The sequence below is a fragment of the Sus scrofa genome, chromosome 10 (assembly GCF_054392235.1).
Source record: "Sus scrofa isolate SSC_HxYL_T2T_F1_AM1 chromosome 10, Sscrofa_HxYL_maternal_Yorkshire_Landrace_v2.0, whole genome shotgun sequence".
Taxonomy (NCBI): Eukaryota; Metazoa; Chordata; class Mammalia; order Artiodactyla; family Suidae; genus Sus; species Sus scrofa.
This window is the reverse complement of record NC_139392.1, coordinates 84,194,771-84,218,283: the sequence shown is the minus strand read 5'-3', so window position 1 is coordinate 84,218,283 and position 23,513 is coordinate 84,194,771. Positions and strand designations below refer to the sequence as shown.

The following is a 23,513-nucleotide window of genomic DNA, read 5'->3' as shown; positions in this document are numbered from 1 at the left end:
CTCTGATAGCTCCTGGGACATGGAACACTTTCCTCCTGGCTCTTTTTCAAGGAAAGATTAATTGCTGGGATCAATTTCACAAAAAGCTATTCTTTTTGAGATTCAGTCTTGTAAAAGTCTTCCTATTCCTTTTACTTTTTTTTTTTTTTTTTTTTGTCTTTTGTCTTTTGTCTTTTTGGGGCCACACTTGAGGCATATGGAGGTTCCTAGGTTGAATCGGAGCTACAGCTGCTGGCCTACACCACAGCCACAGCAACGGGGGAACCACATCTGTGACCTACACCACAGCTCAGGGCAATGCTGGTTCTTTAACTCACTGAGTGAGGGCAGGAATCGAACCTGCATCCTCATGGATACTAGTCGGGTTCATTACCACTGAGCCACGATGGGAACTCTCTTCCTTTTATTCTTACCCTATCAATTCTGAGCAGCTGGGAACCCTGAGCCTGGGCTTATTTCCCATTATGCCTGTCTCCTTGAATTTGGTTGGCTTGCTTCTTTGCTCGCCTCTTGTAAATATTTGCGAATTCATTACAGTATTTACTTTTCCTGTGGTTTAAGTTTAGACAAAAGATTTTGGCAAAAGGTGTGTAGCGTGCTGGAGAAACATTAAACTAGTAGCTGGGAGTTGGAAATTTTTAGATTTTACCAGTTAACATTTAATTTTCTGTTGTTATTCACGACCTCCAAATTCTTTGCCTTCACTGAAAGCTCAGTGGTTTCAGTGGCAAATAAAAGTTGTTTTATCTTCCTTGATGGCCTAAAAAGTGTTCTTTTTAGGAAGCACCTTAATTTGTAGGACATAGAGGGTTTTTGTGTTGCTTCTAAACAAATTTGGTTCAGTGGTTCAGACAATGTGATATCCACTCGCTGGTCAGCATGAGCAGAACGGTGAGAACTGTCATTGTCAGCGGTTAGTGCAAAGGACTGCAGTAAAAGAACAGCCCTCCAGGTAGGAGCTGAGTGCAATTTATCTCAGGCTAGAAGAATACATTTTCTTTGCAACAGCCTCAAACTCAGACCTGCTCTGTAGAAGAGGTCTTTCAAGAAGATGATCACCCATGATCCCCCCCCCCTTTTTTTGGGCCACACCTGGGGCTAGAGGTCACATTGGAACTACAGGTGCTGGCCTGCACCACAGCCCCAGCAATGCTGGATCTGAGCTGCATCTGCAACTTACACCACAGCCTGTGCCAATGCTGCATCCTTAACCCACTGAGCGGGGCCAGGGATTGAACCCGCATCCTCATAGATACTAGTAGGATTTGTTTCTGTCGCGCCACAACAGGAACTCCCATAATTTTGTTCTTTGACATTTTCCTGGATGAGAAAAGAAAAAAAGGCACAGAGAGATTAAAGACATAGCTCAAAGCCTCTTTTAGGGATGTTGATAATGATGACTTCATCATGTATTCGTTCATGGAGATACAGATATCTTCATGATACAGAGACCCTTCCCATGGAAATTTGTAGCTGTAACATTCTGGAATTTGGGGAGCAAAGCTGGGTAACTTAGAGTGAGAGAGCTGGGTGGCTGGGTCAGAGTGTGGGCTGCTGCCCCTCTCCCATTGCTTTTGGCATTATGTCATTTCCTTTTAATTTTGAGATGATCAAATAAGCATACCTGTGAAACTCAAGGCTGGGTTTATTACAGGTGGGTTTTGAGGCCAGGGGGTTACTGTGTCTCACTTAGCCTTCTCTCTGAGAATCCACCAGGGAAATTTCTTCCTGGTGATACCTACAGCCATAGTTCTCTTAAGAGCGTGTGTCAGTAACAGGGGTTGCCTTCTAGCCCAGGCTACTAGAATCCTCACAGCCAATCTGGAGACTTAATGGAGTGCATTCTGAATATGGCTCTGGGCTGCGTCTTAGTTTTCTAGGTTTAATCACTATATTCTTGATTTCAGATTGTTAAAAAGTAATCCTGCTGCATTATGCAAATTTTTAAAAAAATTTGCTTTTTAGGGCCGAACCCAGGGCACACGGAGGTTTCCAGGCTAGGGGTCTAATTGGAGCTGCAGCTGCCAGCCTACACCACAGCCACAGCAACTTGGGATCCGAGCCGCGTCTGTGACCTACACCACAGCTCACGGCAACGCCAATGCCGGATTCTTAATCCACTGAGTGAGGCCAATCCTAATTCTTGAAAGAGTTTATGTAAAATTGGCATGAATTCTTCCTTAAATGTTTGTGAGAGAATTCCTCTGAGTGTGGACTTATCTTTCTGGGAAGGTTTCAAATTATGAATTTATGTTTTGAAAGAGGGATGTTCAAATTTTCGGTATTTTTTGATATCAGTTTTGGTAATTTGTGTCTTTCAAGGAATTGGTCATTTCATCTACGTTGTCAAATTTATCAGCATAAAGTTGCTCCTAATATTCAATTATTAGCTTTTTAATATCTGTATGATTTGTAGTGATGACCCTTTTGCATCCCTGGTATTTTACTTTATGATTTCTCTTTTTCTTTGATTAATATAAATAGGGATTTGTCAGTTTTATTAATTTTTCAAGGACTCAACTTTTGGTATGGTTGATATTCTCTATTTGTCCATGTTCTATTTCATTGCTGCATCATTTAGCTTTATTATTGTCTTTTTTCTTATGTTGGTTTAATTTGCTTGTCTTTTTTTTTTTTTCCCATGCTTATTAAGGCACAAACTTAGATAATTGCTTTTAGACCTTTTTTCTTTTTTTAACATAAGCATGTAGAGCTATAAATTCCCCATCGAGCATTAGCTGCTATCCACAAAATTGTGATATGTTTGATTTTTATTATCACTCAGTTCAAAACCTAATTTCCCTTGTGAGTTTTTTTTAGCCTTGAGTTATTTAGAAGCATGTTCCTCAATTTTCAAGTGTCCAAAAATTTGGAGATTTTCCAAATATCTTTATTATTGATTTATAATTTATTTCTGTGCCTAGGGGACAGACACTATATTATTTCTGTACTTTGAAATTTACTGAGACTTGTTTTATGACTCAGCCTGTGGCTGAATTTTGGGTGACTGTTCCCCGTGTACTTGAAACCCTTTTTGCTTCTTATTTTATCTAGAAGAGGAAAGACAAGTTGGATTGAGAACAAAACAGCATCTCTTTCCAGGCTGAGGTGTGGGAGTGATACAGGCTGTTGTGTTCACAATGACTTTCTTGGTGTATTTCCTGTGGGAGGGGATGGGGGGGTCCCCTCCCTGTAGGATTAACCACAAAGCTACAGTAATGAAACAGGAGGCAATTTAGTGTATGAAAGGAAGATTGCTTAATTGGTTTCTTCCTCAAATTGCAAATTCACTCACATTCTTTGGTCAACTCAAAAAATGACAGAAATATGATTTGTTTTACTGAAATTCCATTTTTCAGTGGTAGGACTTTTACATAATATTGTACAGTTCTTCCTCAGTATCCATGGGGGCTTGATTCCAGGACCCCCTTAAACACCAAGGTACCAAGATCTGTGGATGCTCAAATCCTTTATATAAAGTGGCATAGTATTTGCATATAACCTGCCACATCCTACTGTCCACTTTAAATCATCTCTAGACAACTTATAACACCTAATACAATGTAAGTGCGATGTAAATAGTTGTAAATGAAATGTAAATGATATGTAAATAGTTGTAAATACAATGTAAATGCCATGCAAAATATGCTGGCATGTGGCAAATTCAAATGTTGCTTTTTGGAAATTTCTGGAAATTTTTTTCCAAGTATTTTTCATCCACGCAATTGTTGGAATCCTTAGATGCAGAAACCGTGGATACAGAAGGCTGACTGTACATATTCCAAGGGTGATATTTTCATAGGTGGATGAACTGATACTGGTTTGTTGTGAAATGACAGCGTTTATCCCCTCTGCATTTCCTAGTAAAATAAGTACTGAAATGTAATGTCTTGAGCCTTTTAAATCTTAATTTACAAATCTGTAGCTGGAGTGAGGCAGGTAGAATGAAAGACCCCGGGATAGTCAGGACAAAAATTATATCATCACCTTCTCTTATAGAATTTAAAGCAACAAGGGACTCTGTCAAATAATACAACCACTTGGCAACATATATTAAATTTTGTTTTTCTAGGAATATTGATCTGATTGAATTGCACTAATTCCTAAACGTTGGATTTTTTTTTTGTTTTGTTTTGGTTTTTTTTTTTTTTTTTTTTGTTTTGGTCTTTTTGTCTTTCTCAGGGCTTCACCCACTGCATATGGAGGTTCCCAGGCTAGGGGTATAATCAGAGCTACAGCTTTGGGCCTACACCACAGCCACAGCAACAAGGGATCCGAGCCACGACTGCGACCCACACCACAGCTCACGGCAATGCTGGATCCCCAACCCACTGAGCAAGGCCAGGGATTGAACCTGCAACCCCATGGTTCCCAGTCGGATTCGATTCTGCTGCGCCACGACGGGAACTCCCCTAAACATTGGATTTTTTTAAAAAAGCGTTTTGCTTGTACTGGACTGTGATGGTTTTAAAATCAAAACAGGAGTTCCCGTCATGGCTCAGCGGAAACGAATCTGACTAGTATCCATGAGGATGCAGAATCGATCCCTGGTCTTGCTCAGTGGGTTAAGGATCTGGCGTTGCCCTGACCTGTCGTGTAGGTCGCAGACGTGGTTTGTGTCCTGTGGTTTGTATCCCATGTTGCTGTGGCTGTGTAGGCTGGCAGCTGCATCTCTGATTCCACTCCTAGCCTGGGAACTTCTATATGCTATGGGTGCGGCTCTAAAAAGACCAAAAAAAAAAAAAAAAAAAAAAAAAATTAAGAACAGCATCTGTCTCCTGGCTGAGGTGTGAGCGTGATGCAGGCTGCAGTGATGGCAGTGACTCTCTTGGTGAATTTTCTGTGGGAGGGGATGGGGGCCCTTCCCTAAATGACCGCAAAACAAGAGGCAATTGTTGTGTAGAAAGGGAAGATTGCTTAATTGGTTCCTTCCTCAAGCTGACAAAATGACAAATCACAACTGCAACCAAAATTTGTACCTCATTACTAATAATGCTAATGGATTGTTCAGCTCACTTTAGGGTGAAAAAAGGGCAGAGGAGGCACTTCTGTGAAAGTTTGACTTCAAACAATCATTGATTTATTATTAGTTGAAAGTGTTGAAATATTTACTCTATTTTTTGCGGGAAAATCTTGGTAATGTAAAAATTTCACTGTCTCTTGATATAGTTCGATGTATTTTCCAGGTTTAGAATCTCATTGTCAAGAGCCTGGCCTTCCTGCATCTGTACTTTTATCTGTCCAGAAGGGAATATGAGCTAAAAGATTGGAGCTGTGGTGGGGGAGGGGGGTCGGGGGGCCTCATGTTTCACGAGATGGACCTGGTGTTTCCCTGTGTTGTGAGATGCTTCAGGAAGGACAGCAATGATCTTGGGTCAGGATCCAGCCCTGAGGAATTATTTTTTTGAGCATTTTAAGAAACACTGACATTTTTTATGGCTTGCTCTTGTTCTTATTCAGACTGTAAGACCTATTAAAATTCTCCAATGCACGTTGAAAAAGGCTTTGATTTTGCAAAAAGAAGGCAAAGGGGGTGTTGGTTGTGGTTTGTTATCACAGAATCCTTCTTTCTTTTCCCATCCTTTTAAATTTAATCTCTCCCTGGGGACAGATCACAGATGAGGGCACAACAGCCAGAGTGAGGCACAGTGAGCTGTCGGGGTGCTGTCAGATTACTTTCTGGCTCTTCTAGAAGGCTGTTCATTGAATACTGAGTTAATTTGTTGGGTGTGTTTTAATTAAGTAGGATTTTTGTGGGCACACACTTGTCAGATTGGCTTCTAGTAGCAGACCTTCTGGATTTACATCAGGTCACACCCAAGATGTCTAGCTTCCATTTCACATACAGAATATCTTAAATTCTCACAGGAGTTTTTCCTTCATAGCACTATCTCTTTTAAAAGTGTAGCTACTTTCAGCGTTTTAAACCTTTTACATTTGAGGATAAGTTGATACTTCTGCATAATGTGAGGAGTCAGAATATTGCACGAAATGTGACAGACTAGTTTAAACATTAATGTACCTCCTGAAAATGTGGAATCTTTGATTGCTGCTTCTGGGTAAGGAGAAAAAAAAGTATAGAAATAGTTGTGTTCTGGAGTTCCTGTCGTGGCGCAGTGGAAACAATCCGACTAGGAACCATGAGGTTGCGGGTTCGAGCTGTGGCCTTGCTCAGTGGGTTAAGGGTCCGACATTGCCCTGAGCTGTGGTGTAGGTCGCAGATGCGGCTCGGATCCTGTGTTGCTGTGGTTTTGGCGTAGGCTGGCAGCTATAGCTCCGATTTGAGCCCTAGCCTGGAACCTCCACATGCCACGGGTGTGGCCCTAAAAAGCAAAAAAAAAAAAAAAAAAAAAAAAAAAAAAGAAAAAGAAAGAAAGAAAGAAAGAAATAGTTGTGTCCTGCTGGAAAATAAAAACATTTCACTGCAGCCTGTAGTGATACCATCTGATTGCAGAGGACTTAAAAATAGGTAAGGATGTGACCTGTTTACTCTCAGTGGGTGAGTAGGGTTAGCGGAAGCGAATCATTTTAAAATGAAAGGGCACTTTTAGTTGCCTGTGTACCATTCTTTTTGTTTTTTTTTTTTTTTTCTCCCTTTCTCTTTTGTCCTCACCCATGGCATACGGACGTTCCTGGGCCAGGGCTCAAATGTGAGCTGCATCTGCAACCTATGCCACAGCTGCACAGGGCTGGGGATCAAACCCACGCCCATCTCAGAGACAATACTGGATTTTTAACTGCTGCACCACAGTGGGAACTTCTGTTCCTTGCTTTTATACTCAACTTTTAGGTGATGCTTCAGAATTGAGGAGTTTTGCTGCTTTTACTTCTGAAGTGTCCTATGTCGTCACAGTCTGTGGAAATATTTAAGATGGGGACTTGCTAACGTGACTTCTCATCTGTGAAGATGTTCACAGAAGACACTTATTATGTCTTTGAAAGTCTCATTTTCCGTGTTTTAATGTACAAGTTTCCCATAGGGTCTTTACATGTATTTGAAGCACTGTATCCTTCTATTAAGTATTTGAGAGCCAAATGTGAGCTTTTTTTCTAAAAGCTTTGTTTTGTGAGTTATGATCAGTTCTTAACTAGCCCGAGGAAAAGGGAGAAGGAAGAGTTTTTGTTCTGCACGACCTTAAACATACAATCCATCATGTGCAGCACACGACTAAGCCTCAAACCAGTGGAATCTAATCGAATCAAATCAATGTGGCCTTTGAGCCAGAATGTGTGTGAGGGGCGGGGGGGGGGGTGGTCTTGTGTTGTTTTGGCATTAACATTAAAAGTCACTTGCCAAATGCCAGGCGCCCTTGGGCTGTGCCCAGTACACAAGGTGAATGAGGCAGTAGGTACCGAGTGGAGGGGCGCGTGCGTGGAGGTGGGGTGAATACTTGCGTCATTCCCAGTAGGGAACCCCACTTTTATTTTTTAGCCTTTTTTTTTAGGGCCGCACCCGTGGCATGTGGAGACTCCCAGGCTAGGGGTAGAATTGGAGCTGCAGCCTCCCGCCTACACCACAGCCACAGCAATGTGGGATCTGAGCCCCACATGTAACCTACACCAGAGCCACAGCAACGTGGGATCTGAGCCACGTCTGCAACCTACACCACAGCTCACGGCAACACCGGATCCTTAACCCACTGGGCAAGGCCAGGGATCGAACCCGTGTCCTCATGGATGCTGGTCGGGTTCGTTAACCGCTGAGCCACGACGGTAACTCCGGGATCTCCACTTTTAATTCTCAAAGAGTGTTTCCCAACAGTGCCGGAAGAGTTTTATTCTGGCAACAGTGTAGGATGTTGGGATGGAGAGAGGAGAGACTGGAGACAGAGCAAAATCTCAAAGGCTTCAAAATGCCCATAAATCATTTTCTGCTTATAAACTTGGACGGATGGTTTTTGATTAAGAAAACAAACACAGCAATCTCCCTGGTTGCTGTGCTCGGACTTGTTTCAGTTAAATGAATTTCCACTTCCTTCCAAGCACAGGCTGGGCATCCTTCCTGCTTTCAGGCTAAAGCCGCCAAGAAGGACAGGCCTGCTTGGGGTCCAGTAGAAGTTGCCCTGCCTGCAGAGGAGGGTGGTCTGGACAGCAGGGCTTGGAAGCTGTCAGGGCCCTCTGAGCAGGTGAGAAGGTGCCACACGGATCATCAGAACAGGCAGCTCCTCCTGAGGCCCAGCCTCTCCAGGCCCTGAACCTGCCCGTCGCCCACCTGATTTTCCTCTCGCTCCTCCCCGACCCCCTTCGTGTATTCTTGGTTCCTGCAGGCATGTGAGCTTGGGACTCTTGCGCCAAAGTGTTTGTTTTTTAATTTTTTTAAAAAAATTTAAAAATTAAAAATTATTTGTTTAATATTATTTAAGTAGAGTTGATTTAGTGTTTCTTCAAGTTCTGTGGTACAGCAAAGTGACCCAATCACACACATGTCCCTCTGCGCCAAGGTGTTTAAATGTGACTTTTCCGAACACCGGCCGAACCCGGCAGGCTGTGTGAAGGGGGAGCGGGTCGTCTGGTTTTTGTGGCTCAGCATGGTACCGTGCTAAGGGAGTGGGGCCCTTGGTCTGGTGCCGCCTCTCTGTGATTACAGATGGGAAAGGCCAGGCCTTGGAATTGCCCGAGCTCGAGCAGCTAGTTAGCAGCACAGCAGGGACTAGAGCTGAGTCCTAGTCTGCAGAAACCCATAGGAAGCTGCCCGCCATGAGGACTCCGGGACCCTGTGTTTGTGGGAGAGGCCCCTCCCAGGTCCGGGCTCAGGGAGGGCGCTGTACAAACAGTCCTGGCCTTTCTCGTATGGCTAAGAGAGAACAGCTTTTGTTTTAGGAAACTACTAGCTCCTAAGTGTATAAAAATAGTTATCACTGAGAGCTTTAGGGAGCTTTGGGAAGTTACACTGCATCTGGCTCAGAAACACTTGGCTGCTGCTGGTTAAACTGAGGCATAAGTCCACGAGGTGCTAATTGATGATCTATATACTGACCCTTCAAGCTGGGAGGAACTTGGACCAAATCTCAGTCTCGAGAAGTTGATGCTTAGATGCTGCATTTAGCTACTGCATGGCCGCAAACAGGGGGAACAGAGGGTTTCTTTTTAAACCGTGACAGTAGACTCAGCCCACCCCAAGCAGATACTCTTCTGGGTTGCAGAGAACCTTGTTGTGCAGTCACTACCCTTGTGGGAGGTGGGAGAGCTCACAGTGTTGGTTTCCAGAAGAGTGGGTCCGAGGTGGGGGGCGGAGAGCAGTTAAGAAAGCTCCCCAGGTATTTCGGATGATGTATAGAGGACGCCCTCCGCACACCCTCCCTCCGTTTTGAATAGATTGACTGTATAGAGCTGTGCCCCTCAAAGGGGAGGTTTGACAATGTACAATACTCCACACAGTTGAGGAAGGGACTTTTTTGGAACATCCTGGCTATAACAATAGTAGCTAAACTGGCTGAGCGGTGCCTAAATGCCCTGAGCTCTTTTAACTGCTTTGAAGGTTTCCACTGCTTTCATCAGTTTAACTGCTCTGTGCATTGGGGACTCTTTCTTGTTCCATTTCTCAGCCGAGGGAAGGAAGGCAGAGACAGGGTCAGGAGTTGGCTCCAGCGAGGTTCAGAGCCTGGGCGCTACCTCCGGGACGCTCTGCCTTGTGCTGAAGCAGCTCCCTTCCAATTGAGGAACCTCCGAAGCCACTTAGCTCATGAGGCTGATTCAGAGCCTTGGCATTTTCCTGCTGGGGCACTTGCTCCGCAGCACGTCTTTGTCCCTTGGATCAGGACATCCAGAACCCTGGAGGATGTTGCAGGGGTTCCGGAAATGCCTCCGGCCGGGCTGACTTCCCCAGGCGCCCTTCCCCACCCCTCACCATGGTGCTCTGCCTTGAGGGGCAGTAACTGGGCATAGCAGTAACGAACAAAAACGTCTCACGGTATGTGGCCAATTTAACTTACATATGCATACGTAAATTAAGATAATATATGCATATTATTTCACTGTAGTATTTCCTGTGGTTCTATATGCTATGTTTACTGTGACAGTAATCAAATTATTTAAAATAATTTATGGAGGTTAGGAACAGGGCAGTGTCTTACATATTGTTTAATTTTTACAAGGAAATTTAGAAATTGACTAATCAGTTTAGAAACATGTTGCTAGCAAATAGAGAAATGTATGACCTTTAAAAAATTAGTCATCTAGGAGAACCAAAGGGGGAATGAATAGCACCCTCTGTGTCATTACAAGAGAGTGGATGGTCGTACAAACCGTTACACCTGGGCGTGATTTGGAGGGACATTTTAACTGCGTGGCTTTGTAGACCATGGTACAGCTTCCGAATGCTCTGCATAGTTTGTTTCCCCCCCCTGCAGAAGTGTTTTATAAGGAGGGATATTTTAAATGCTGTTGGGTTTGTTTTGCAGCATCTTTCCAATTGCCTTTTTCTCATGAACACGTGAGCGGCTTCTAATTTCTGATTAATCTGTTCCCATGCTGAATATGAAGTTTCAGTTAAGAAGGCGTTTCTGCCTTGTTGGGGTGCAGGACTCTTTCCCTTTGTGGAGGAAAGGAACCTCTGCTCCAGAGTGCCCTCTGCTGGTGGCTCTGGGTTTTAGTAGCAGTCCCAGAGCCATCGCCCTGGAAGTAACAGACACAGGAACTTGAGAGTCAAACACTCTACGGTGGCCCCCTCTGCCCTGTATTTAGAGTGTAAGACAGGCCCCCCATTCCCCGCCCCAGGAGGAAGCAGCCCTGTCCAGGTCCTGTGTCCCTGCGGAGTTACCAAGCCAGCACCTTCAGGGCCTCTGCTGCATCACTGTGGTCAATACTTGAGCATGTTTTAAAACAGTGTACTAGGCTAATGCAACATTTATGAGGGCCTTGGGTTTTTTTTCCCCTCCAAGCAGGGAAACGAGCTGTGCTAAGTGGGAAGTTTAAAACTTTTCTTGACCTAATAAAGCCAAAGACTAATTACTCTGATCTGATTGATACCTAATACATTTTAGTTTTTACTTTATTTTATTTTTTATTTTTTTATCTTTATAGGGCCGCACCCACAGCATATGGAGCTTCCCAGGCTAGGGGTCTAATCAGAGCTATTGCTGCCGGCCTATTTCCACTGTGCCATGACGGGAACTCCACATTTTGGTTTTTAAAGGATTGTTTGGAATATTCAGTGATCTGAGCTGAAAGAAGTTCAAAGAAGAGCACCTTAACTGTGACAGATAAAATCTGGGGAGTCAGTAAGGCATCACGTTCATTTAAGGGTTTCTACACAGGCAGAGGCAGACGATGTGAAGTTAAGTGTTTTTGAGATGGAGGCTTTCAGCATGTGTCTGGGCATGAGGAGGGAGCGGACTGACCACTGGGGCACCGTGTCGAACCGCGAGCCTGCTTGACCCCGCTCCCACTGGAGATGGAGCAGCCAGGCTGGTCTGCCAGGCAGGATGCCTCTGGGGATGTTTCCTGTCATTGTGATTGATGGGGACCCTGTGCAGAAGCATTGAGCCAGTTTATTCTTTTTTTGTCTTTTTCCCTTTTCTAAGGCCACTCCCGCGGCATATGGAGGTTCCAAGGCTAGGGGTCAAATCAGAGCTATAGCTGACGGCCTACACCACAGTCACAGCAACGCCGGATCCGAGCTGCATCTGCAACCTACACCGCAGCCCACGGCAACGCCGGATCTTTAACCCACTGGGCAAGGCCAGGGATCGAACCCGAAATCTCATGGTTCCTAGTCGGATTCGTTAACCACTGAGCCACGATGGGAACTCCTGAGCCAGTTTATTCTTAAATATGTGGTAGGTAAACTAGAACTTGTTATCGCTGCAGGTGACGTCCTCTCGAAGGGGTGGGGGTGAGGGACAGAGTGGGGGGGTGAGATCCTACTTATTACTATTTAGAAAATAACAAGTTAGCGTTTTTCTAATGTTAGCGTTTAGTCATTTGTGATTTAATATATGCTTGATTGAAGGTATTGGCATAACCCCGATACACATTTTTTTATCCAATTCAGCTTGGCAGGGCTCCTTAATGCTCTATTTGTATCTTCTGTTAGATACTGAGTCCACCTCCCTGTTAGACTCTGGATTCCTTCTTTGACCCTGTCCTCAGGGGTGCAAGCGCGGCTTCTGACAGCTGCAGGAGATGCGGTCCGGCGGCGTCTGTGACTGGGGCTGTGGCACCGCAATGCCTGCTCTCCTGTTGACCCTGTCCAGGCTGAGCACCCCAGTCACCTGCCCGACCCTCGCACATGTCGGACACGCTTAGGGAGACCCCTTCCGCCCCCCGCCCCACTCTCTTCTTCTTAATTTATTATTATTATTATTTTTTTTTTTTTTTTTTGCTATTTCTTCGGGCTGCTCCCGCGGCATATGGAGGTTCCCAGGCTAGGGGTCGAATCGGAGCTGTAGCCACCGGCCTATGCCAGAGCCACAGCAACGCGGGATCCGAGCCGCGTCTGCAACCTACACCACAGCTCACGGCAACGCCGGATCATTAACCCACTTAGCAAGGGCAGGGACCGAACCCGCAACCTCATGGTTCCTAGTTGGATTCGTTAACCACTGAGCCACAATGGGAGCTCCCAGGGAGGAAATTTAATTTGAATGTTAGAATCCCTGTTAGTTTTAGAATGCCATCTCCTCACCTCTGGAATTGATTTCTTCTGGTTGCCGGTGGTCTTTGTGAAGAGTGGACATTGCCTAGGGTTTACCTGTAACCAAGTCAAGTTTGCTTCAATGGCATATCTTCTATGTAAGCTTTGTCAGGGGTGCTTGAATATGTGGTGTCGAGTTAGAATAAACGGGTCACCCTTCTCAGTATTTCTATTGCCTTTCTGCTATGATGGAGCACAGAGGGGGAACGGATGTCCTCTAGGTAGTCTGTTGAGTTTTTTCTTTTTAGTTTATAATGTTGCGACATCTCACTAAGGGAGAGTGGAAGATGTTAAAGGCAAGTTATTTCATTTAAATTATGATGGATTTTGCCTTTCTAGATAACTGGACACATTTTAAGGACATTGGTGGTATATATTTGTATGTCTGTAGGTTTTATCTTAGGTGAGTTGAGAAGAATTCCTGACACAGTACAAAATGGCATCATTTCCAAGACGGTTTTTCTTTTTTTAAAGTAAGCGGAAAGAAAGGAAAACGAATGCCAGGCATCCATACTCTATTTGTAGTCACCTGTGGGGGAAATTGTTTTGCAACCTAACTTGCACCACAAACTGAAATTCTGGTGCCCGTCCCCTTGTTTGCGGGTCCATCCAAAACAGGGACAAGTTTTTGCAGGCATGTCACGTGACTGCGGGGCAGGCCCGCACAGAGGCTTTGTGTCAAAACAAACACTCGTTGAGGCCAGATGGGCTTTGCCTCATGTTTGGCATCATGGATTTTCAGTAAGAATGGGCTCCAGTGTTGCAGTTCACACACGAGCATGGGCTGATTTTATGCTAATTCAGTCCAGTGTTTGTTCCTCTGCCGAGTCGGGAACGTGGACGTGTCTTAGTGGCAGGAGGCGGGGAGGGCTGTGCTGGGCAGGCGATGGAAAGGTGGGGGCCGCTTGCCTTGCTCACAGGGACACAGGTCCGACGGGATTTCTGTTTTCCTTGTTGAGTCTTATGGACCTGCTGTCTCGTTTAGCTTTTGATAAACGGGGAGAGCTTGGAGGGATGTTTAAGGAACTGTTGAGGTGGAGCCCATTTGAGGCAAGGGAGTTTTATCCAGATCGGATTTAAATGTAAAAAGAGGAGGGATGGGTTCTGGCCAGAGACTGCAGCCTCAAGATCATCCCATAATCCTTAACTTTTGGGAATTTAAAACAAAATTTGACTTGGGCTCTTTGGTCAGATCTCACATTGTGGGTTTGTGTGTGCTGCTTCTCTTGGTGACATGTTGCCTTGTTTTACGAGTTGTCGAGAGCCAACATGCAGCTGGAGTGTCAGGGGCTGGCGCTCGGGGCTAGAGAGCCTCTTCTGCAGCCTGGCCCCAGTGGGGTCCTGCATGTGTGCTCAGCCCTGCACATCGCGGTCCTGGAGGGGAGAATGAGTCACGTATGAGCCAAGCGCTGTGTCCTGTCGGGGTTCTTCCCTGCTGTGCAAACTGCCATGTATGTCTTGGCCTCCGCACCTTGGGCCTGAGATTCCCCCTTTGGAGGTGACATAACTCCTTCGTGAAGTGTTGCTTTGTCTTTCAGTGTTTTCTGAGTTTTGGAATTCCTGTACCAGTTGGTTGGCATCTAATTTTGATAACTGGCTATTGTTAGCGAACTTTCTGCATACCAGTGGCTCACCTCCCAAAATTGATTTTAGAGTCTTGTAGAGGCGTTCCCTTGGTGGTGCCATGGGTTAAGGATCCAGTGTTGTCACTGCTGTGGTGAGGGTTCGATCACATGCTGAGGGTGTGGCCAAAAAATAATATGCCCTTTCATCCTTGGGGTCCCTCTGCTGCCCAGACTGCAGCCAAAAAAAGAAAAAAAAAAAGTCTTGGAGGGGCCGTACATAGACCTGGCTGTACCCCTTTTACCCTAAAACACACATACTGCTTCAGACTGAGTGTTAAGTGCTTAGTTGTTGGCAGTGGGTAACACGCCGTCCTCTTATCTGCAGCTGTGAGACTGTGTAACAGCATGTTTTCAGCTATTAGGAGCCTCCAATTGGATGTTCTCTGTATCCTTGACTCTTCTGATGGCAGGAATGGTCCAGCGTTCTGCATGAGCCTGGGGCCCGGCTTCCTGCTCTTCACATTTCGGAGGGCACAGAGTTACACTTCTCTCGCTGCCAGGATGTTCCCTGGGTTTGGAAGAGTGGGTGGGATGGACAGAGCTTGGAACTCTGCCACAGCCGAGACACGTGTTTGTGAACAGATGTGCAACAGAGAAGGTTGTAGGCGAGGTTAGGTTTTTTTTTTTTTTTTTTTTTTTTTGAGGCCGCAGGCGCTGCATGTGGAAGTTCTCAGGCTAGGGATTGAATCTGAGCTGGAACTGCAGTCACAGCCACAGCCACGCCAGATCCAAGCCGCATCTGCCACCTACACCAGAGCTCATGAGACATCGCCAGATCCTTAACCCACTAAGCAGAATCGAACCTGCCTCCTCATGGATCCTAGTCCTATTCATTTCTGCCGAGCCACAAGGGAACTCCCGCTGTTTGGTAGTTTTAATTTTGTATTACAAGTTGCTTTGGAGATTGATTTGAGATCAGATTGTGGTGCTTGTGGAAATGCTTAATTATCTCCTTTCCACTTTGAAAAGGAGAGCTGCCTGGAGTGTGTTGAATTTTCGTGACTGGTTGAACAACACGTGAACCTCAGAGATAACCACCCCCATCACTGCTGCAGATGAGGCCTCGGGGATCTGCAGAGAGGGAAGGATTTGTGCTGTGGCAGGCTGCTCGGCTAGTGGGGCCTTCCGTTGCCCACTGGGTGCCTCTGTCATGAAGCCCTGGTTCTTGTCCCGTCCGCCCTGTATCGGTGCATCTTCAGAGCTTCACAAACCAGCTTTGCTTCTGTCTTGTCCCCCCCGTCCCCCCCCCCCCCCCCCCCCCGTCTGATAAGTGTAGAGCTACATGTTTTATTATTGTTTGAGGTCGTTCATTTCACACTTTAATTACTAGTTGTGTAATTAGGTTTTGCCTGGGTTCCTGTACAGCTAATTTGCTTCTTTGCTTCCATGTAGGATTTTTATCGGAAACCTGGCTTTGAAGTATGCTGCAGAATAGGCTGGTCGGGTTTATGCTTGCTGTGTTTTCTGTTTTAGTGCTTTGATCGTGCTGCTTCGTGTTTGGTTTGTTTTTTTTTCCTCACTGAGATGCTGTGTATTACGGTTTCTTAGAAGCAATAAATTGAAGCCACAGTTACCTATATTTCAAACACCTTATAAGGGAAAACTTCGCAAGAGCTCTGAACTAACCATGTATTTAAGAGATTATATGACATTAGCCTATATAAGCTCCTTTACATATTTCATAAGGTATTTTGGTGCCTTTCCTTTAAATTTCCCCCACTTCAAATTTGAAATTGACCAGATGTCCCCAGGTAGGCTTATGAATCACGTAAGGGATATTCAGGAAACATCTAAGTGCCAACACATGTGGAAACAAATAGGAGCTGGTAACGGAATACAAATTGATCTTTGGTTGGAGATAACCAGTTATATGTGTTGATGACTTCGGGGGTGTGAGGCTGTGTCTAAGAGAGAGACTCTGGGGCCCCAGGCCCGTTTACTGCTGTGACCTGTATCTGTTCCGGACCTGCCATAGGGGAGATGCCCAAAAACTGTGTGAATGCATGAATCAGGTCCACAGGCTCATCTGGGGATGCTTGTAAAACACACACATCTTCAAGCCACTGTCGTGGGTGCTGTGGAGAGAGAGGGCACAGGATAAGTGGGACTGAAGACTGACGTGAAGAGGCCGCTGTTAGAATGTGGGCCTCTGGCATGTGGGCACGCTTGCCACAGGCGAAGAGGTGGGGGTGGCTGTCCAGGCAGGTGCGAATGAGCCATCGCAAGTGTGAGCGGTGAGGAGATCCCGTGGACCGACTGGCCGGATCTTGGGATACGTGATGCCCGCGTGCCCTCTGTCGCTCCCTTCCCTCCGGAAAATCTTCCTAAAAGCTGACCCGGGTTCCCCGCCTGCAGCGCTGTCCACGGTCATCAGCCTCCGGAGGATGCTCGTGTCCCGCACATCTTTTGAAGATACCATCATATCTGGGAGGAGGCAGGAGCCCCACCTCTGGCATCAGCAGTCCCGAGAGTCCCTGGGACCGGCCCTCCGCCCTCCCGCGTGCCCATGGTCTGAGCCGCCTTCCGAGCACTGCTGTGCGGTGTCCGTGCCGTGGGCCAGCCCTGCGATGTGGCGGTGCTGTGGAGCTCCCAGCTGGACCCCGCGCAGCTTGGGCTGTGCTGGGTTTCGGTGCAGAGTCCGCAGGATGCGGCTGGACGGCCGTTTGCCCAGGTTTCACAAGAGGAGACCCAAGGTGGGTGCGGGTTCTCTGTCCAAAGTCGCCCTTTCCTCGTGGCGCCCTCTTTCTTCCCTCTTAGTTCAGGAGTATTTCTTCTCACCTGGGGACTGTTGGCTATGGCCCGGTGTAAGCAATTAAGGGTGGATTTTTAAGTCATTTGCGATAATTTCTTTAAGAGAAACTGGGAGGTGGTTTGTGGATGAAGAAATAGGAGGGGGCGTGGAGAGCGGCTCTGGGGTCACATTTTGTTGGTTTGCTTTAGGATTCTGAGCTGTTCAGAGTTTATCATGTTTCAGGGAGGCTTTCCTTCCAGGTCAGAGAAATTCCTTTTGGTCTGAGTCAGCCTCTCTCACCCGCTCGCTGTGGAGGGTAAGTGGGAGAGGGAGGTTTTCCTTTTGTGTGGCTGGGTGACAGCCTTCAGGATCTCTTAGGTTGGGTCTTTCTTTATCAAGCCTAGAAAGACGTTCAGCGTTTTAGTTCACTTTGAAAGATCTCCGTTTTTGTCTGAGCTGCGCACACGCTGAGCGCAGAGGAGGCCACAGGGTGGGTCTCTGCCCTGAGGGGAACGAGGCTGGATTTTTAAGGGTTGTGGGTGGTTTTCTCAGCAGCTTTGAACCCAGCGCGGCTGGGAGCCTGACTGGAATGCCTCTTCCGCCGTCTGTGCATCTGTACAGGGGGCCTGGTGTGCCGTCCTCATGCTGACGTTTGTCCAGTTTATTGACTGGTGGGTGATATATTTTTCATTATCCTTTTCTTCCATCCTAAGCCGGAAGGAAGGAAGGACAAAAAGAAGGGAAAACAGCAGTGACTCTCTCTTGATGAATTTTTCCTTCCACATTTGTTCCCCTGACAAATCTGCTTGATCCTCGTGCGAGAGGCGGTGTGCCAGAGAGCGCATGCCTTGAGTTTAGACATTGGAGTGACATCTGAGCTGGAGCGCCCTTCCTCTTCAGCTGACACTGCACGTGTGATCTTCTCAGACAAGTTAGGATTCCTGCCACCTGGGCTTCCCATCTGCACGTGGAGCTGAAAGCAGTTACTTGAACCAGGAGAGCTGGGGGAGGGAAGGGCAGGCCCCAGCCAGGCTCCTCCTTCCCAATCCGGTACCGTGAGGAGAGAGGCTCCCGCAGGTCCCTATTGCTCGTAGGGACCCGGGTTCATGCCTCACGTTTCCTGCTCCAGTGTCTCCGCGCCCCCCCACCCCACCCTTTGGTCCTGCCCTCACCAGCGCTGCGGAGAAGAGAATGTGGTTGGCCAAGGTGAGCCATAGGCTGACCCACCTTTTTTTGGGTCGTAGGCAGTTTATCCAGGCGTAAACTCACATCGCCCGGTGTTGCAGGCCTGGGGGGCGGGGGACTCAGCTCTGTGGGTGAGAAGGAAGGTGTTTCTACTGGAAACTGGGTTCTCTGACCCGGGAAGGGAAGAGTAGCTGATGCCTGTCTGCGGGCATCAGTGGGTATAGTCACGCGGTGTTTGTTGCGCCAGCTCTGGGAGTCAGGGGACAAAGGGGGAAGCGGGCATTGATCCTGACAAGACACCCAGTCCCCTGTGTTCCTTTTGGCTGTTAGGACAGCACAAGCCTGTGTTTGTTGATTATAGTTTCTGAGAAAGTCTTAAGTTTTTTTTTTCCTTTTCCCAATAGGGTTATTACTATATTTATTTATGCGCATTTTAAGCCTTATTTATATGACATCATGGTGCTCTGTTCATTGTTCGATGCTAAAAAAAGTAGAAGGTCCCTGCCTTTGGGAAATGGATCTAGAGGTCGGTGAAACGCCACACGTGTACAGGGAAGTAGGCCCTTTGGTGACAAACATGTGGCCTAGGTGAACGCCCAGGGCTTAGAGTCCATTTCACGGGACGGCTGTGATCGCGGGTGGGAAAGGAGTTGGCGGCTTGGGTGTTGGAGCTGTGGGGGTTCCGGCGTGTGGAGCGGACTGAACCAGTGTTTCCCGGGCACCTGCTCTGGCCCAGGCCCGGCTCTGGTGCTGCGGTTTCAAAGCGAGCGGACAAGCGAGACCTGGGTGTGGCGAGGCCACGGCAGGCCTTCTGCGGAGAACTGAGGGCCGGTGATGGGGTCTGTGCGGAGCCTGGAAAAACAGGCGTGGAGAGAGTGTTGAGTCCTTGGCCAAGGATGTTGGGTTTTAACCTTCAGAATGTAGTGAGTCATTGGAAATGACTCATCACAGGACGAGGACTCCGTCAAGCAGGCATTTGGTGAAGATGGATGTGGCTGCAGGATGTGGACAGGATTGAGGCACGATAAATGGCAAGTCCATTACTGAGAACACGAGAAGAGGGAAGGCACGGGCTGTGCTCACTGGTTGTTTAAGGTGAATGCACTCTACGTATGTGTTTATTAGGGAGAATCCGAAGGTATAGACAAGCACTGCCTCTTGTGAGCACCAGTGCTGGACTTGTGCCTGTGCCTACAGGGTCCACTGTCGTCAGGGTCAAGGTGAGATAACATACCTTCCATGGTATTCTATGCAGAGGCTTTTTTTTTTTTTTTTTCCCTCTTTAGGGCCTCACCTGTGGCCTGTGGATGTTCCCAGGCTAGGGGTCGAATCAGAGCTATCGCTGCGGGCCTACACCACAGCCACAGCAACACCTGATCCGAGCCGCGTCTGCAACCTGCTCCACAGCTCATGGCAATGCCGGATCCTTAACCTGCTGAGTGAGGCCAGGATCCAAGCCCTATCTTCCTTGGTACTAGTCAGGTTCATAACCCACTGAGCCACAACAGGAGCTCCCTCTGCTGTATTATTGTTTATTAAAGCCTCTGATTTAATGTGTACGCGCTGACCACGTAGACAAACACTCTAAGTTCCTGGGTTAATGGGTATGTTCCGTTTTAAGCATTTTGATGCGTGGTACACAGGGTACTCACCCCACCAACCCCTCCCCCCAATCAAAACATGTGGGACAATTTAGAACTCAGGAGCAGCATGTGAAAATGCTGGCTTCCTTCCTCTCATGAACCCTGGGTCGTTAAGGTTGTTTACAGCCAATCTTTCCCCCAATTTGTTATGAACAACTCCAAGGACAGCTGTGTCAGCTGACCTCTGGTTGGATTTGGCCAGTGGGACTTAGTGGGAGATGGGAGGCCCATGGCAGAATAGCCCTGCAGTGGCTGTCTCCTCCTGTCTGCTGTGAGCTGTGTCTCTGCCATGTCAACGTCTCTTTCCAGATTCCAGCTCCTGCCCTGAAGGCCTCCAGGGACCAGCTGCTGCCACAGCCTCCACCCTGGGCTCTGTGCCTCCTCCTGCCTTAGGGGGTGTTATCATCCTGCTACTGCCGATCTGGGGGTTTGGCCCAGGCCACTGCCATCTTGGTTTTGGGTCCCACCTCTTGTGGCTTCGGAACCATTTCTCTGTGTTTATCTCCCTCTGCTTAAAAAAAGTATACGTATATATAATATAATACTTAATATAGTGTAATATACTATAAATATACAGTATTTTATTTTATTGTTATTTTCTTTTTATGGCCACACCTGTGGCATATGGAAGTTCCCAGACTACGAGTCGAATTGGAGCTGCAGCTGCCGGCCTTACACCACAGCCATGGCAACACCAGATCCAAGCCACATGACTTATGCTGCAGCTTGTGGCAACACTGGATCCTTAACCCACTGAGTCAGGCCAGGGATCAAACCCACATCTTCACAGATGCTATGTTGTGTTCTTAACCCATTGAGCCACAGTGGAAATGCCAATATATAGTATTTTAAAGTAAACAGCAGACATCATGAGACGAAATACTTTAACACACATCACCTGAGAATAAGGATATTCTCTTACAAAACTAATAGCATGACTAGGAAAATTAAGAGTGGTTTTTCAGTATCATCTAACATTGAGTCCGTATTAAACTTTCCCCAACTGTCTCCAAGATTTTTATTTTAAAAAATATTTTATTTTTTGTCTTTTCCAAGATTTTTAAAATGGGGAATTTTTTTTTTTTTTTTTAACCTCAATGAGGATGCAGTCAAAGCTTATACCTTGAATTGGGTTATGCCTTTTTAGTTTCTTAGAACAGTTCCCAATTTTTTATTTTTTAAACTGACAGACCTTTAACATCTTCTCTTGAAAAATTTCTAAACTACAGGGTAGTAAGTTGAACCCTTAGAGTCACCAGTTTTTAGCTTTTTGCTACATCTGCTTTCTTCTTGTCTGTATGCACATAGATATGCATTAGCCATAGCACTGATTTCTCTTGTGTACAGAACCATTTGAGACTAAACTGCAGATACTAGGGCACTGCTTCACACATCCTCTAAAAACAAGAACGTTCTTGTATATGATAACTATATACCAATCATATCCAGGAAAATTTCCAGTTTTCAATTCCATCTCGTGATGTGGCAGATTCTCCAATTGTCCCAGTTCTTTTTCATAAAGTTTCATTCCAGAGCAGGACCCACTCTGGAATTATACATTCTACCCAGATATTAGACAATGTGGATTTCTTGTATTTTACCCTTTTTTGCCTTTTTTTTTTTTTCTTTTTGGCTTTTTAGGACCTCACCCTCGGCATATGGAGGTTCTCAGGCTAGGGGACCAATCAGAGCTACAGCTGCTGCCTACGCCACAGCCACAGCAATGCCAGATCCATGCCACGTCTGTGATCTACACCGCAGCCCATGGTAACACCAGCTCCTTAACCCACTGAGTGAGGCCAGGGATTGAACCCACAACCTCATGGTTCCTAGTCAGATTCGTTTCTGATGCACCACGACGGGAACTCCAGTTTTTTTTTTTTAAAGAGATCAGTGCATTTGCGTTATTAAAGGTCTCACCTTCTGGGTTTGTGTGGCTGTTTCCTGGTGGTGCCATATGACCTGAGTCTCTGTCCCCTGTATTTCCTGTTGAGAGGTCGGCTTATGGTTTGATTAGGTTAACTCAGAGGAGTATGGTGCGGTCAGTTGGAATGAGGACAAGATGTTGGTTTTAGGATGAAGACAGGGAAGAGAAGCTTAATAAATATGAGTTAAAGTAGGACTTGATAAAAAAATTTGGTTTAGGAGTTCCCATCTTGGCTCAGCGGAAACAAATCTGACTAGCATCCATGAGGACGAAGGTTCGATCCCTGGCCTTGCTCAGTGGGTTAAGAATCTGGCATTCCTGTGAGCTGTGATGTAGGTCGAAGATGTGGCTTGGATCCTGAGTTGCTGTGGCTGTGGCATAAGCCAGTGGCTACAGCTCCGATTAGACCCCTAGCCTGGGAACCTCCATGTGCTGCAGATGTGGCCCTTAAGAACAACAACAAAAAAATTGTTTAATTGCCAGTTATTCCCAAATGGACATCCTTTTATTCACTGCATTAAAATTTCCTGGCTCCCTGGGGAATTCAGACTGCTCCCAATGCTCACATGCAGTGAGAGAGGTCGATGCTGGAGGCTGGACTGCTGAAAGGCCCTGCTCCAGCAATGTACTTTCCCCAATTTCCTGCGAAGAGCTTAGAGGTGAAACTGCTCCAAGAGTTTGTACCTGCCACTGAGGAATTTATTTATATAGTTATCACGGGAGTGTCAAATATATATATGAATGCGTTCATGGTAACAGTTTTAAGGCGCAGTTGTGAACATATGTTTGATTTAAGATCTGTTCATGAAGGCCTCAGCCCATGAATTTCTGAGCATACTATGCAATAATTCAGGAGAAACGCAAAGCATTTCAGCCCTGAGAAATTTTGATTCAGTAGGACCAGGGTCGAGCCTGAGGTTTGGAACATCTAACTAGTTGTCAGCGATGCTGGTCTGGGATGGAGTCCCAGGGATAGAAAATCATGGATGAGGTTAGAACTGTAATGTAAGACTTAGGTGAGTCATGTTTTAGACTTGATTTTATTTTATTTATTCATTTATTTTTTTGGTCTTTTTGTCTTTTCTAGGGCCACTCCCGCGGCATACGGGGGTTCCCAGGCTAGGAGTCTAATTGGAGCTGTTGCTGCCGGCCTACGCCACAGCCATAGCAATGCGGGATCCGAGCTGCATCTGCAACCTACACCATAGCTCACGGCAATGCCGGATCCTTAACCCACTGAGCGAGGCCAGGGATCGAACCTACAACCTCATGGTTCCTAGTCAGATTCATTAACCACTGAGCCGTGACGGGAACTCCCAGACTTGATTTTAAAAAGCCAAAACTTTTTTTTTTAGTAAAGTAAATGTTTTATAGACCCCCCCCATTATGCAAAGTATGCAAAAATGATGCTGTTGGGAAGAGATTAGGAGGCGGAGTGGCCGGGGGAAGACAGCAACTGTTTTGCTGTTGTTTGAAACCATCCGAGTGGGTCTGAGAAAGGGCTGGGGCTGATCTGCAGACCCGGGCCGAGTCTGGGCCGACGGCGTTTGTTTCTTGGGACTTCTTGTCAGCCACTTACGCTCTCTGAGCCTCCGTTTTCTCATCTGAAAATAAGAGATTATAAACTCTCCCAGCACAGGAGACCATGCTCACGCATGCCTTTTTAAAGCTGTAAAATAGAAGGTCGATATAACTGTGGGTGCTCCCTTTTCCTTCTTGCCCTGGTGCTGCCCCGGGCCAGCTCTGTGATCTCCTACTGTGAGCTCCA

At 46.5% G+C, this 23,513-nt stretch overlaps 1 protein-coding gene across 48 annotated transcripts in view; it reads left to right on the top strand.

Moving 5' to 3' along the window:
- Window positions 1-23,513, top strand: part of PARD3 (par-3 family cell polarity regulator) — a 634,673-nt gene that overhangs the window by 87,154 nt on the left and 524,006 nt on the right. For 16 of the 48 annotated variants that reach the window (XM_084980452.1, XM_084980453.1, XM_084980450.1 and 13 more), the window contains exon 1: window positions 14,882-16,952. The exons of 23 other annotated variants lie outside the window; for them this stretch is intronic. In XM_084980452.1, the coding sequence (XP_084836578.1) occupies window positions 16,539-16,952 (414 nt within the window). In that variant the 5' untranslated portion in view covers window positions 14,882-16,538. Of the gene's footprint in view, window positions 1-14,881; window positions 16,953-17,827; window positions 18,197-23,513 lie in introns of those variants that run through there. 9 more of the 48 variants (XM_084980474.1, XM_084980470.1, XM_084980473.1 and 6 more) reach the window with 3 other exon arrangements.